This window comes from Diadema setosum, chromosome 1 (genome assembly GCF_964275005.1).
Source record: "Diadema setosum chromosome 1, eeDiaSeto1, whole genome shotgun sequence".
NCBI classification, from domain to species: domain Eukaryota; kingdom Metazoa; phylum Echinodermata; class Echinoidea; order Diadematoida; family Diadematidae; genus Diadema; species Diadema setosum.
This window is the reverse complement of record NC_092685.1, coordinates 30,778,312-30,795,280: the sequence shown is the minus strand read 5'-3', so window position 1 is coordinate 30,795,280 and position 16,969 is coordinate 30,778,312. Positions and strand designations below refer to the sequence as shown.

Genomic DNA, 16,969 nt, shown 5'->3' with positions numbered 1-16,969 from the left:
CATTTCTACTCCACTGAAACATAATTGGCGGCACACAGAACTGGGTATGTGGACAAAGGTGAACTGTTATACCACAAGGAGATATATATATAGTGCAGTGGATTCACAACTCTGCAAGTGCCTGCATAGTAAGTTGGGAATGGCAAGTTTTCTACATTGAGAGAACATGCCTGGTACAGGCATCATAAAGCTGCCCACACAGCGAAATTGATGATAGCGTTAAAGACATTTTATTGCTAATGTGAGATTTTAAAGTTTTGTTGCTGTGCTGTCAAAGTGGAGACATGAATCATAATTTGTTTGCCTCAGCTGATTGTAGTCCCACCTATGCAGAATCATGTGTGCAATTTGGTACTGGCTCAAAGACAAAGGAGAACTGTGAAAATTTCTAAAGGAGATACACAATCATTGACCTCCTCTCTGGTTTCAAGGTGTGGGAAATAAAAATGTTTCGCCAACTACAGCTGAAATGTAAAAATTAGATGAAATGTACAACAAATCCCTGCACTGGCCACAGAATTGGGTTTGCCTTGGTGATTTTCCCCTAGAATGCATCACACACTATGACGTATGACCCAACTTGGAACTGTTGTGCAAAGTTGTGAACTCACTGAGTTGTATATTAGCAAGCAACACTGTGATTGTGTGTGTACCTAACAAGTCAATATCACACATACACACACACACACACAGACCCACACTCACACAAACATACAATTCTGACCAGCATATTACCAAATTACACAACCAGAAATTTCCTTTCCCGATATTCAAACAAATACTTTACACATACACACACTTCACAGACTTCCCCTATGTGGATGTATCCATTTTCACCTGGATTCCTGTGTGCCCACAACTGTAGCATACTAATCAGGTTGTTTGCACCAAAACCCTCAAGCAAATTTTGATACATGATCCAAATCCTAAATGCATGTGAAAAACCTGGTAGCATGGGGATTGCATGGGTGGCCCGATTAATTCGCTGCCCACCGGGGTACACTCAAAAACCATGAAGAGCACCGGTCAGCGAATATGTTCATTGAAGCACATTGCTCATCTGTAGTGGTCGACTCCTGTTGAGCTTTGTCGTCTGTGGGCGTACTTACAGTACATAGAGATCTATGATAAAGCTGTATACAATTTGTTACAGGGTTTCTCGAATATATTCTGAGCCGGGCCAGCCTTTCCACGCCATGGTATCCCCACTCAATCAGGTCTTTGAAAGGGATGTCCACATTTTAACAGCTGGTACGTATTTCTTGTTTGGTCCATTTGAGAAGGCAAGTACAAATGTACTCAGAACACACACCTACATTGTACATACAGACATACACACAAACATTCATTTCCATACACATTGGGTACATCTCTCCCTATATCTCCTGGCTGATCATGACAAGCAAACACACACAAATACATAAGTACCACTAGACAAATGAAAATAACAAAATAAATAAAATGACCGAAGTGTCAGTAGCCATAAAGTGGACGTGAAGACGTCAAAAGCACACTAGGTGCATATACACAGATGGATATATATATATATATATATATACAGTGATATATATGCAAATAATCATAGATATATTACATGTCAATCAGGTGAGCAACAAACAGGTATAGCTTATGAGAACGATCATCAGTGTGTGTTTAACCAAAGAAGCCGGCTTGTCGACGTCGAACAGATGCTGGTAACACGGAGACAGCAGCCCTGATTGAACTCCTTGATCCTATATTCACCACGGCCTTGCCACAAAAAATTCCACAACACACTGCAGGACGTGAAAAATGTGAACATTTTCCCCACACTTTCATCTTAAAAATGCTTGCGGTGATCCAGACTTGCATCTCCGCTGGAGTCCTCTCAGCACCACGTTAGATCAATCTTTAATGAAAGTGTCTGAGCAAAAAGTAACCGTGGACATTAGAACAGTAAATACCAGATTTACATGGATATGAAAAGTTAAAGAACGGATTACCGGTAAGAAAAGAAAAAGAGTCTATGGTGCCGACTGATACATACCTGTCACTGCTACCATTCGGTCTACTCGAGCCTGGAAAGTCTCTCTCTCCTACGACGTACGTGTTTCTCCTATTCATCCCAGGGGGATTGTGCTGTTGAAATATCGAAGAAAAAAATAATGGTAACATCTAATACATATATATTCAAGTCTAGTTGACGAACAAGGATTCCAGCTCAAAGTGTGATGGCATGATGTAAAAAGCAACAAAATTGCAATTTAAACAAGGACCTTCCCAATGGTGGGTGATTAAGCATGCAAACTTCTCTTACTTTGAATCTAACTACTTCCCTACACATCTTCATTTGAATTGTATGTGCATTTTATCATGTTCAAAATAGCAAAGGATACAAGCTAACAACAGGAGTAGGCCATGATGCTTTTATGATGACCCATTCACAAACTTGGCCATGTAAGGGATAACTGACCACGGGTTCCGGCAGAGGCACGGCCAGGGAATTGTGACCTTTGACTGTGGAAGAAATTTTGGCTGGAGCCTGGTGCCTGCCATCGTTCACAGACCCGGCGCTGGGCTATACAGCAGCGCTGAAATAGCCCGAGCCTGGTGCGGGCCGCTTTGGTCCGCGCCATCCATAAACTAAAAATTTTGTGACTGAACTTGCGCCTGGCCCTCACCAGAGAATTATTGAAAGGGGTATTTCATTCTCAACTCAAGGTTTTCGTCAATTTCTTCCACCACTAATTTATTTTATTTCTTTTTTTTTTCTGGGAGCCTCCTACAGAATAGACTTTGCAGCCTGTGTCAACAAACCTTGGTTGGCAGTTTACTTCCGCTCTTTGGCGTTGTCTTTTTCCTATCCGGGATGTCCGACTGGTTGGGGTTGTTGGCCGAGGTAATGGACATCCCGGCGCCGCTGTCCTTGGATGACCCGATGGGCCCGACGCTGGACCGCCCTCTGTATGGAATGCCCAAGTTCTCCTTTAGACTACTGTCTACACGCTTGTACGTGTGGGCCCCTGTATGGGTTGAAATGGGGGTCGGGGGCAGGAGTCACAAGAAGGCCTCACACAGTTAGTTCAGCATGGTTTATACTCGGCCTGAGGCTCCACTGACACATGGAGTACCGGCAAGACTTGACATATCTTACATCTTGTGTGAGCACATGCAGGTTGGCTATGGGTTAACAAACAGCTTATTGACATTACCACTCCTTCCTGCATTAATTTTTCGGCCAAACATGCACATCAACACTGCAATGGCAAAGCTCGATAATACATTCCCAGCCATTTTTCTGATACTCTTCCACAACTAGAACAAAATAGCACTGCAAAAATCAATGCCTGTGAATTCCAGGAAATCTACCACAACCAGCGCAAAACTTGGTCAATGTATCATTTATTTTTATATAATACTTTGTCTCATTCTTGTTGATATCCCCACATATGACACTTGTTCTACACAGCATTTGCTTTAAGACAGTCGGGAAAAAAAATTAAACAGCAATTTCAATTTCAATTCTGCCAATTTTATGCTGTGTGTGACCGAACTTGGTTATCTTATTCACATTTTCAGTGAGACATATTGAGGCTGCCACACCGAAATGGACTGCAACGTATAGCAACAAGTTTGCATTTCAGTGAGAAGTGCATGTTCAGCATGTGAAGTCAATTATTGATGATGGTTAGCGTGATGACTTGCTACAAGAGACACACGTCTACCATGTAATCATTCTCGTACTTTCACACAACTGAACCAGACAAGACAGTGAGTCGAGATTAATTCAATGTGAATGACTACTGCCGAGATGTAACAGTGAAATTTGACATTTGCAGCACTGACACATTCACGCCATTTTGTTTGCCAATTAGAGATTACCAATGAAGTGACCTGGACGATGTTTACTGTAGCCCATTTAACTTTTGACTTGAGCTCTCTTTAGGTAGTTGGATTTCACTATATTGGTGAACAAACTAGATCTTGAGAACACCGAACATTCTGTCGTGCACATGGCAGATTAGGGAGCTTTAGATTTTAGACGCGCGGACGTTCAAAGGAAAAAAACATGTTCTGAGCGTGCGCAGTAGCGCGCGTAAAGTCAATCTATTTTTAGCTTGCGTCGCCTGAGTTTTTCACTACGCGTACTGGGCTATTTTCACGTCCGCACAGTTTACGACGTAGAGAGCTTCTTCGTGCACTGATCATATGGGGCGCGATTTTAATTCTTATATGTTGCGTCCCAGCGTAATCTAAAGCTACTTTTCCACACGACGCAGGGAGAGGAGAACGTCCAGTGCAAGCTTCGGCTCAAACGTCCGCGCACCAAAATCTAAAGCTCCCTATTGTCGCTAGGGCGCTTCCCTGTGCATGGCAGATAGGAGTGCGCAAATGGCTAACAACGTTCTGCCATGCGCACGACGATTTCCCCAGCATCTTCCACTGACTTGTGGAACCATTTTGTAGCTAGTTGTGGCTATGCTGTAGCACTCAACAATTATTCCAGTCTTTCTACTTCATTTCTGAACCCTCTGTCAAAAAGGAGTGAAAAATTCTCCCTCATGTTACATAATTATACAAACAGACCAGCTTTTGGATACTAATATTCTTTATGATAAACATACACATATATGCATATCTTTTACAGCAAAGATTATTCCCGAAAACCTGAAAGCTCTCGCTCATGCATAAGGGTTACAAGTGCTGAAGAGTATTTTGAGGAAACAGATTTAATGTAGATATTTGTTACTATGTCATTTGGAAAAAAAAAATCTATAAAATTGATTTTTAATACTTTACAGAACTCTGACCTATTGCACTGTCTTCTCCTCAGCCTTCCCTACTGTCCTTTTAGAGATAACAATTTTGGTGCCAGATAAAGCCGTCTTGCAAAATACTGCTTGCTGGTCATATACGTCTTAGGTAGAATGAATTAAAACGCCAGTTCCCCCTGTTTATCTCCCTATTCCTCTATCTAAATCTTTCATAGTTTCTACACACTGTCCACCACATCTCAGAACGCATTTCAGTTTTGAAAGTCCCTTCTGAAACTAAAGCCTTTAATCCTAAATGCTACTCACACTCCAAATTATGACTGTTTTTTGTTTGGTTTAATGCCTACCTTTCCTTTTAGAATCAAAAGACTAAAATCACTCAAACAGAGTGCCAGATCCCTTGCATGGCTTTAACCATACAATAAAAAAGTAAAAGCAGAATGTTTGGTATAAATATGTCATTATATACAGGAAAAAAAAAGAAGATTTCTATCAAATTCTTCCTCCTTCTTTTGATTAATTTTCATATCATTTTTATCCTTATACGTGGTCTTCCTGTGACTCAAATTTCACCTTATAGTAGTAAGGAGACACAAAGAGTCACACTGTTTAAACAGAGGCAATCCTATATCAAACAGATCACATGAATAACACAGGTTCTAAATTAAAAATGCGAAAAACAACATTTGAATAGGCTACAGCCAACCATGGATAATGCATCTTTGTCTCTAGAACAAATTAATTATAAGCATGATAAAAGAAATCACATTTGAATTTAAGCACATATTCTTCTGAATTGCAAATGAAATCAAAAGCTAAAAATGACTTGATAATGAAGATGATCAAATTTAAATGTAGAACAAGAAATCACTTTCAAATTGAACGTCACAAAAAGAAAAAAGTTATATTTCAGACTTGAAAACATGTTGTCAAAACATAGTTAACATTTGGAAAGAACTAGCTTTTAGAAAAAAAAAAAAACTCTGAAAGATAAAGGTAGCAAGATGCAGTGGTTGGTACTGAGCATCGTCTATGATTCAAACAGTGATACTATCATTGGGTGCTTCCATTTTGTAGTCTGCACAAAAATTACTGTTTGGTTTTATTCGCTTCTTTTCATTACATACTGTTTGGGTTTTGGGATTTTGATTAATTTACATCTGGAAGCCAATGTTTGGCTGTTACAACTGCTCGCAAGGGGACCAAAACATTTACGGAAATGATCAATGTCAACATTGGAGTAACGCGTTTGGACCGCATCAACCCGGGGTTGCACGGCTCTTGAGCTTCAGTACCACCTCACTGCATCCGTCTTGTACCTTTATCCGTAGACGGATTCGCCATCCACCAGCCACCGTTCCAATGGAGAATGAGTTAAGGGATTCAGGTAGCATGCAAGGCATGGCTCTATCCACTAATGCTAAGTGGTTAGTTGCAAGCCCACAATGATCGCCCATGACTACTCGGTTTACATTTATCAACAAGTTCAAGCCCCTTTGCTTCGGTTATGAAATGGTCATGCATGGATGCGGAACAAGAGGCTGACATTCATTAGCCCAATTCAGATGGACCTGACTCTCTCACAAAAATGAACCATGCACTAAAATCTGTTTTCAAAGTACATTGGTCCCGGAAGACAAAGAAAAATACATTTGACCATATCAACCAGCTCTTAAAAATTAAATAAACGTACATGAAAGGGCCTAGAAAACTAGCATACAGTATACATTGTATTTATATAAAGGTGATAGCTCTTGATTTATCTATACATTATTAACGAAGAAATGTTTTTGGCCAAATCAACCAGCTTTTAAAAATTGAATAAAATTACATGAAAGGCCAAGAAGACTAGCATTCACTATACATTGTATTTATATTAAGGGGATAGTTCTTGATTCATTTATGAATTCTTATCATTTTTATTTTATAATTCCATTTATGCATTTTGTAACAAATGTAAGTTGAGTAATCAAGAAATAAAAGAAACAACGCATGTTTTGGGCATTTTCTTCTCTAGTATGCTACATTAAATTACCGCTTGCAGAGCACTGATCTTGTATCCCGAGCTTCCTACCCCTTCCGTGACATGCCATGCAAACAGATGCATACTTGATGAAGAAAAATAGCTCCTGCCTTCACCCAAAGCGTATGAAGAAGCAGTAATACAGTGTATGTGGGCAGATTGTGAACTTCTGAAGGACCGCATCAGGCCACCCATCTTGTTCCGAGACATAGCCCTTTCCAGTGACGGATGGGCATTTTGTATTGCTGTCACCAAATTCACTAACAAACGTACTAGAGAAAATGACTGATATGAATGCAAAGTTAGCTTCAAGTCTACATGAAATCATGCCAGATTGATGGGGCTCCCATGGATTAGTGCTTCAGATGAAATTTAGGCCACTTGGATATCACACAGCCCATATAACACTCCCCCCCCCCATCCCCACAAAAACAAACGAACAAAAACATGGTGAAAACTCAATTTTTGGTAAACTTTTTAAATACCGACTCAATTTTGCTTTAAGCTTGATCAACCGCCCCTCCATTCACTTGTCACTATCTGAATTGCATTAATAAAACTAGAGAAGCACTCTGAGAGCGCAGACCTCCGCCAAGCATGCAGCTCATTTCCACCACTGATCTTGTTCTTCCATAGACATATCAGTGATTTCCACCCATACGTACTTATCATTGTGTGTTAAAAGTCGACCAATTTCCTAATATAGAAGCCTTTGTTACGTCATAAACTAGCAGAAACCAGAGCACGCACTTTAGTGTGCAAACCTCAAATACGCGCAGCCTGAACTCCCAAGTTCATTGACCCTACCTGCCAAAATATCAAAAATCCTTCATAAATTCCCAAAAAATTCTTGGATCACTACCAAAAGTTAATCGTTTGCTACTTGTGTCATTCTCAACCTTTCCTGCAAGTTTCATCCAAATCCGTTGACTACTTTTTGAGTTATTTTGCACACAGACAAACTAACTAACTAACTAACAAACTAACTAACGAACAAACAAACAAACAAACGGTAACGAAAACATAACCTCCTCCCTTGGCGGAGGTAATGATTCAGAACAGTGTACAGATTTTCACAACCAGCATGACAATTTTTTTCTCCTCTGCCCGCCTGCCTTGCGATAGTGATTTTGAAGCATGTGGCTTGGTAATATCTGGGGTACAGAATCTATTGAAAACACAAAATCACCATCTATCTGTATGACTTTGTCACGAAATTCTTACTTTGATCATGCAAATATAAGTTAAGATATACATGAATAAACACACATAGCCATGTTATGTGGTATAAATACATCTTTATATATACCACTGACAAACGACAAAAAAAAAAAAGGAAGAAAAAGTAAAAGAGAAGAAAAAAAGACTTTCCACTTCATCATGTATATGTATATATACATATATATATATATATATATATATATATATATATATATATATATATACATATATATATATATATATATATATATATATATATATATATATATATATACTCCTAGATGGGTCATTTGGAAGACATTTCCATTTGTTTTATATGCAAATTTTAAAATACATGTTCAATGGCAATTTACGCAATGGAGACACGAAAATTGTCTCCTTAATGACCAGTTGTCTCCCTAATGAAGACACTTCCCCCCAATATGTCTCCCTAAGGTGCCAACTAGGGATATATATATATATATATATATATATATATATATATATATATATATATATATATTTCTTTTTTATTTCTTTCTTACAGGAGTTATTTCAAGCAATGTCTCACTTTATGAGAACAGTTAATCATCCAAATATCGTTAGAGGGGGGGGGGGCAATGATGTCTTCACAATTTATGGGAGAGGCATCTTGCACACACAAGTACTAAATACACAAAGAAAGATCGGAATCAGAGACATGCTGCAACATGTACAGCGTAATAAGATTTATACAAAAATATAAGAAGATAGACAAAAAGAAGTTGGAGTATGAACTACAGCTCCACACACTTGAGGACACCAGGGAGAGATGTACATGCTTGTAGATGTTGTACTTGTGAGTACAATCTACAATGCAGACTGGAACAAGAGAGAAAACATGCTCTATCAAGACCCATTTATTCTCTTCTGCAGTGTACCCCGCCCCCCCCCCCCCCCCCCCCCCCCCGAAAAACCAAAAAGCGTCATATGGTGACCTTTCTACTTTGTTCGCAGTGTAGTGGAATATCTTACTGGTAGTTTAAACCAACATTACGACAACCAGTTGAAGCAATAAACATACGTCTTTGATTTCAATTTTGATTTTCTTCTTTGGACTGCCTAACTCACATTATCATCTAGTCTCGTGTTTCACAACTATCCCTTCGAAACGGCTGGCATAACAGGTAGCTGCAAGTTGTCATGTGTAGTTCTAATGAGCCACTTCATATCCTAGACCCCATGTATCTTGCATGTGAGAGCTTCTGCATGCACACAGCTATGGCTCCTGTTCCCTATACAGATGAATATATCAGCATTTTTATGTCTTTACCCTGTGACAGATCACTTACATGACTGAATTTGTAATGTATCAAACCATTCCCTAATTTCTTTAGGCTTCAGATGAAGCTTACACTGAGCTATGGGTGTTTCCCCCATTGCTGGAATGGCTCCCTCACAGCTGATTTTTTTGTTTTTCATTCTTTTTTGCATGTCACTGCACTTTCTGGCCCGTGCACACTCGCACAGGCGAAACAAGTAATGAAAAAGACTACCAACTTTGCCCATAAGTACGGCAAAATTTGGACGGGGGATGACTGGCAGGAGACAAAGAGATAACATAGACCGGACGAGTTGCAAACACGATAGTACAGGATATGACATAAAATGGGCTACGCAACAGGAAACAAAAAACAACAACAATGGGGGGAGTAAACAGACACTGCATAACAGATCATACAGCGGTACACAAATCCTATCTGCAATCATTCCTCCCATCATGGTTACATGTTCAACGCTGAAGGATACAAAACTCACTTTCTAAAATTCACAAGATATATGTTAATACAATATAAAAAGACTTCAATGATAATTACAAAAAAAAAAAGTTGTTAGCGAGACGACGCAGCTGCATGAAGGGTACCTAGCCCCGCAAGTATGGGAGAATCACGGCCATTTGGAGTTAGATTTCCACTGGTGTTATGCAGGCTTTTTTCAGGCAAATGAAACAATTTTCAAAGCAGAGGCATTTGGCAATTTGTAGTTTGTCTTCTCTTTCCCCTCTCTAAACTGCTTCAATCCTCCATTTTAAAATGGAGGTCCATCATCACTGTATTTAAACCACCACCAGAGCATCAGCATGGTAGCAAAAAGAGGTAAACGCATTTGCACGGCAGAAACTTGAGCGTGAATGGTCATAAAGACTTGGCTTTTCAGATGGGATGCATGGCGTGTGTTAGTCAATGATAAATGACTGCCAAACCAGCGTGTGTGAGCACGGCCGAGGAGACCCACAGTCATGATTTGCGTAATTATATACGTGATGAGGAAAGTCTTAGTTAAGAGTCAACCTGCAATTCCGCATGGCGTGAGCGAAAAGAGTAAAATCAAACAAAATAGTACAGGTTCCATTGAAATAAGACTAAATAATGCCTTCGCCGCTTCGTGGCGGAGGCAAAAAAAAAAAAACAAGTCATGGGATTTTAAAATTTACGTCAACTTCTTCAAAACAGTAATATCAGTGGCAACCACATATGCAATATTGATGAGGTAATAATGCATTATTTGGACGTATCTCCCAGTGTCTCAACGTAAAATCAAGATTAAAAGTTCGTATCCTCCTTTAAATTTTGCTGTGTTGCCAAACCTAGAAACGATGCAAAGACCATAGTTGCTAGATTAACCAAAGAAATAAAAAAAAAATGGTAAGTTCACGTAAATACCATTACTGGAGAAGAATAATTCTTTTTTTTTTTTGCAGTGTGGAAAATTTCATGCATTTTGGGCAATGTGATACTAGCGTGACATTAAAAGCACACAAATGTTTTGCTTGTTTTATGTCATATTGTTTCATATTTTGATTGTTGAATTAATTACAGGCAAAATTCATCTCATCCCTTAAAGCATGACAAAACGACTCATGCGAAAATTTCCACTTTTACAATATGATACTTGAACATTGATGACATCATCAACTCAGCTAATTTGCATACGTGGCTGTGACCTAATATCACTATTTGCAGAGAAGATGCAAAACCAGAACGTTCCGTGGTATTCTCATTTTCTATCCAATTTTGAAGAAACTTCTGTTTTGTTTGATGGATCTTTTACTCCAGTCAACTTGAATGTCATGTGGAAAGGCACCTCAACGTAACATAGGAGATAAGCTATGCCGACTAATATTGATTTGAACACTGCATTTCTTTATTCATTCAGACATGCATTTTAATTGGTGCAAGGGTTAGTGTAACCAATGAAACAGCGCAGAATGAATAATATACATGGTTCCTTCTGAAATCATCATGGAGTTGTCAGTTCCCATCTTAGTACATTAAACCCACACTTCACCATACTGTCATTGGGTGTTGTTCTATATTCTATTACTACCCGAAAAAAAAGAAGCCAACTACAATGTTGGAGTGTTAAGAACGCAGAACTGTACAAGCTGTCATTTTCGCATACAGACATTTTCGCGAGATGCTGTTTTCGCGAATCGCCATCCAAATGTAATTCACGAAATTTGCGAAAATTAAACCCTCGTGAAAATAACAGCTTATACAGTAGTATAACGTAACTCTAAAATGACACTATCACACTACGAGTTTGATAATCTATTTTTTGCATGATGCAGCAGTTCTTTGAAACCATATTTGAATGAAGTGAAGAGAAGCACAGCCAAAGATGTCAGATTTACAGAAAATGGGAAATGACTTTCCAGGTTGTCACACTAGCATCAATATGTCACTTGACTAATTTAAATACACATCATTGCAGCATTTGCATTTGCTTAAATTTTTCCTTTCATATTAATCTTCAGATCCTTGAAAGGAAAAAAAAAAAGAGGATTTATGAAATTCACTGAGCATTCTTTAAAAAAAAAAATCAAAGACATCTTAACTGTAAAGTTCTGTTGCAAAAGAAAAATAAAACTGATCTCTGCACGCAGTTTTCACTAGTTCCACAAATGCTATCCTGGTCATGTAGTTTTTAAGGATCTCACTGTATGCACCCAGACAAAGAAATTCATGGTTGACTTCTGAACACTTTACCTTTAGAATGGCAGCATTTTCACATTTTGGGTTTTAGAAACATTGCAATTAATCATAACTGTAGCATAACAGAATTAATGCATACATTCAATTTGGAGCATGACTATAGATTATGTCTATCTTTAGGAAAAATGCTGAAAAATTCAGCTCTATTGAAAAAAAAAAAAAAAATCCGCAGGACCATGTTCCAAGCTTTAAGCCGCTTGAATCTCAATGTAGAAGACTTATCCTACAAGCACATGAAAAATGGAAAGTTATAAGCACATTTGGCTTTGAATCCAATCATGGAGCTATTTAAGGCTGTGGCAATAATCTGTTTGTTTGATTCTTTGTTTTTCTCCTGAGGCATTTTAATAATCGATTAAGACACACAAACAAAGACATTTGAGGAGCACCATCATCTTCCCATGTCTTATTTAAAGATAAACAAGATGTCCCATTCAATGCTTATGTCACTTCTTTTTTTTTTTTTTTGGGGGGGGGGAAGGTAGTATATTTCTCCATGTGTTTTCAACATGGGTTCCTGCTTCTGCAAGATTTTATTTCTATCTATTGATTTTTTTGTTGTTGTTCATACTACTTCGGTTTCTATCACTGGAAATTAAGTTCTTAAGATTTGACTGCTATATGATCATTGTTTTAGTCCTTGGGTTGTTGTTTTTTTTTTTCACCTCCCTCTGAACTGTTTGCCTCAATTGCACTGGAACATCAAAAATGCTTGTCACTTGTGTCAAGATTTCCATCATATTATCGCAATTGATAGCAGATCATAGCTGGTCTGCATTAATGTCCCTACTCAGTCCACTATGACCAGTTTGATTCTAAGAAATAAACTGCTTTATTTCACTGTTATCAAAAGCATTAATCCGAGGCACATACCACTGTATATCACAAGCAAACAAATCAGGTATATCGACTGGATTAGTAGTACTACAGAATGTAAAACATTAAATAATCTATGATATCATGCAATTTAGTCTCGTTTTCAACCACCAAATATAACAACCAGTTTATGCTTAGGATTTTTTTAAAAGAAGAAATATGTAAATTAGATTGGACTGAAAGACATACACATTATGACACACATACACACGCACACACAAAACACACACTAAAACAGATATACTTGAGGAGTATAAATCAGGCTACACATATCTGCTTGAGAAACTAAAGAGAGACCAAAGAACTAATAAAAAAAAAAAAGAAATACAAGCAGTACACTGAAAGGCTATCTAAGACAATAAAAGCAGGCAGTATCATTGCAATGATTGTTGTAATTTCATTATGAAGGAGAAGATTTAAAAAAAAAAAATACTGGAAGTAGGGAAAAAAAAAATGATCTCGACAATTTTGGCCGGGTTTTGATTACCTCGTTTCCTGACGACTAGAAGAAAGAATGGATGAGATGAAATATATGGAAAGAGAAAGACCAGAAGATGCAAGTGTGGATGAGAAAAAGTTCTCATTAAGTGACGACATTGGTTGCATTTAACACCCTGATTCTTGCATCAGACCCCACAAGATCAATACATAAGAATATATAGATTGGAGAGAGACAAATAAATGACCATAAATATATACATATATAAATATATGTAGATATGCTCAGGGAGGATACATAGATGGTAATTGATATAGTTGTAATATTTGATACCATCTGTTTATATGTTGGTTTGTTTTGTTTGTTTTGTTTTGTTTGCTCCATACAATGAGGTGAACAAACTGATAGCGAACGATATTGCCTGAATGTACAATGTAGTTAAACTTCACAGAGAGGTGGTGTGGTTAGGCTGGAGAAGTGGTCAAATTCAGACTAGTACATGTGAGATACGAACAGAAAGTGTCATTGAATTACCTCTCATACAATATGAAATTTCCCTGCGTATGAAAGAGTCTTATATACAGAGTAGAGCATGTGCAATGATAACAAAATTTGGATGTTAACCTTATTTGTCAATGACATAAAGTTATTGTGTTTACACATGTGTAAGATAAACAACATCAGGAATATTGATAAATAGCATAAAGATTAAAGCACAATAACTCCCCACAGTTTGGCTGCTTTAACTGGTGTGGTTAGTGGCGTTTGCTGCCAATTCCAAGCAATATCGCGCACAATCAGTTTCTGGTCGGCATAAGCAATGCGTGCAAAAACAGAAATAAATGGGCTATCATAAAATGAAAAACAAAAAACTAAAGAAAAGCTTGCATGCCCTTCAAGCCAAGGTGCGAATTTTGCTTGGTGTGAACACATCCGTCTTTTCTTTGGTCGGTAACATACAACTGTTCTTTTTCGGTAACAAATGCAAATATTCAGGGTGAAAACAAAACAGAAGAAAATAACGTGGAAAACGATTTTCCAAAGTAAAACGACATGCCAAAACTGACCGTAATTCTCCCCGCCATGACTAAAGCGTCTCTCTTTCTGATTGGATGGGATGCTGCGCTGTTTCTTACCCTGGGAGGACGGTGATTGGCTGATGGTTGGGGTCAGGTCGCTGACGGCACGCTGAGGCAGTGACAGACAGCTGCCTGACGTCGAGTCCGCGTCTTCTGTCTGCTGCTGTGGGAGCATCATGGGGGGGTAACAGAAAAATAGGGAATAAGGCAGGAGAGAATTTTAGAAGGAAGGAGTGTAAAGGAAAAGATATGTGGACCCCATACAAGAAGAAAGATACAACAATTAGTGTTGAAGACATTTCATGATCACAAACAATGGCATAAAGTCTTTTCAAACACTCATCAAGGGCACTTACAACAGATTTAAAATGAATCACAAGGAGATCTTGCAGAATAGACTTTATGTTACATGCAATTTGTCTACATCTGCGTTGAACATTTCAGTAAAGCTAAAACATCATCATACCTCATATAAACATGACTATTGACGGCCTAAACACAACAACAATAACATTTCACTGAGATACTTTACCACCTGATAGCTGACCCAAGGATTGGATACTTTACGAGAAAATGCAGACCGTAGTCATTTACATTCAATACTGTAGATTTGTACGTTGACCAACCTACATCCATACAGTGAACATGGATTAATTTCACATGCAGGTTATGTAATCCGCAGTCCTACTGCACCTCAAAGTAATTGAGAAGGGCAGTGGTGGGGTAAGTGCGATTCTCACTATCCACCAGTGTGCAAGTGGGAATGGTCCACAGTTACAGGGATTCAACACAATGACACATGTTTGAACATCTCCCTGCCTCCCTCCAAAAAAAGAAACAAAGAAAAAGAAAAGGAAAAATCTCCACAAAAAAGCAACAACTCTGCCAAGTTGTCTCCTTCATTATACTATGAAAACCAATAATGAATTTCAAAGAATCATTACATGTACAATGCAGATCATATTCACACTTAATTCTGTCTCAAACAATGTATCCTTAAAAAAGAAAGAAAGACTGACTCTTATTTTCAACAACTTGTACAGCAACCTGGATAAAAAGTACAAAACTTTACAAATATTTAATAAATTATCCCCCCAGAAAAAAAAAGCAAAGAAAAATAAAACAGAATATTAGAAAACTGTTCATATTTTATTTGCTGCTTTCTAATTAGAAAAACCTACTGTTGTAGAAGGTACAATCCTCCTCCCCCCCCCCCCAAAAAAAAAAGCAATTTTGAGTTGAGCATGTCTGTCCGGCCACTCATTGTTGGGAATTTCCAGCAAATTAAATACCTAGAGCGAGATGACAGCAGCGAGTTACGGGACATCCACAAACCTCTGAAAAAAAATTCATCAGGTAGCTTAGGTAATGATGTGAGAAAGTGGGGGTGTCTTGAGAGATCTATATCAGGATGTTTTACGGACAAAAAAAAAAAAATGAACCAAGGACGGAAAAACATTGACTGCTAAAGAGAGAGAGAGAGCGAAAAGAAGAAGAAGAAGAAGAGGAAGAGAAACATTAAAGTCTGCACTGCATATATTGTGGTCGTTCCTGTTCACAATCAGATTACAGCCGCCTCCTCCTCCTCAGCACACTCTTTTCAGCAGAAGATGACAAATGCTCCCCTCTGGCGATGGTTTACATTATCACACTCCTGAAAGTTCTGGCCCACGCAGTCTTCAAATTATGACAGCATTCAAGAAAATGAAGAAATAGATGAAGGAGGAAGCGACAGAGAGACAGACAGACAGACAATAGGGATGATTAAGGACAAGACTGAGAGAGACATACACCGAATGACATGGCGGGTCAGACAAAGAGAAACCGAAACTTGAGGAAAGTCATTAATAATCACTCTCGCAGAAGATATTGGAACACAAATCAACCCCACCCCTCATCAAACAATTCCAGCGCTGCATGTGGGCGGTATGAAATGCTCCATCCAATTACTGTATACACCATATATTTAGCGAGTCTATTTTTTTTTTTTTTTTTTTTGCGAATCGGGACTTCCCGACGATTTCCCCGAGTATTTAAATTCGTGATCGTGGAATACAATACTCAATGGACAAAAGTATACTTGCATGTCACATTGTTGCTGGAAACAGAGTCAATATTTTTGTGTGTCTTTAAATTTGTGAATGGCACCCGACACGCGAAAATAAAAACCTTGCAAAATATTCGGCGTATACAGTATGATCCCACGCGAGGAACAGAACACCCAGGATTACCGTCTTTTTGCCCTGCCTCCCCCGAAGAAAATTTTAACATCTAATTCAACTTACGTCGTTATGCCGCCTGCCGAGGAGCAAGTAGGTGGCATAGTGCTCGTCGTACTTGTGATTCCTGAGTGAGTCCTCGACGTCCTTCCTCTTGAAGCCCATGCTGGTCATCATCTCTATCCGCCTCTCATCGTGGAAGTCCTCCTGATTGTCCTGGTGCGGCTTGAGTTCATTGTCCTCGAAGCCCGCGTTCATCCACTTGTCTCTCATGATGGTCTACGAGTGTTACCACGTAAAGTGTGCACAACGGTTATTACAGAGCCAGAAGCTTTACTAGACATG

General features: G+C 38.6%; 1 protein-coding gene across 4 annotated transcripts in view; it reads right to left on the bottom strand.

Annotated features, from left to right (window-relative positions):
- LOC140229643 (MAP/microtubule affinity-regulating kinase 3-like) overlaps positions 1 to 16,969 on the bottom strand; it is a 127,084-nt gene that overhangs the window by 8,081 nt on the left and 102,034 nt on the right. For 3 of the 4 annotated variants that reach the window (XM_072309888.1, XM_072309897.1, XM_072309905.1), the window contains 4 exons: positions 16,691 to 16,903; positions 14,394 to 14,568; positions 2,797 to 3,002; positions 2,027 to 2,118 (listed from right to left, as the gene is read on the bottom strand). In XM_072309888.1, the coding sequence (XP_072165989.1) occupies positions 2,027 to 2,118; positions 2,797 to 3,002; positions 14,394 to 14,568; positions 16,691 to 16,903 (686 nt within the window). The remainder of the gene's footprint in view (positions 1 to 2,026; positions 2,119 to 2,796; positions 3,003 to 14,393; positions 14,569 to 16,690; positions 16,904 to 16,969) is intronic. The other variant, XM_072309894.1, reaches the window with a different exon arrangement.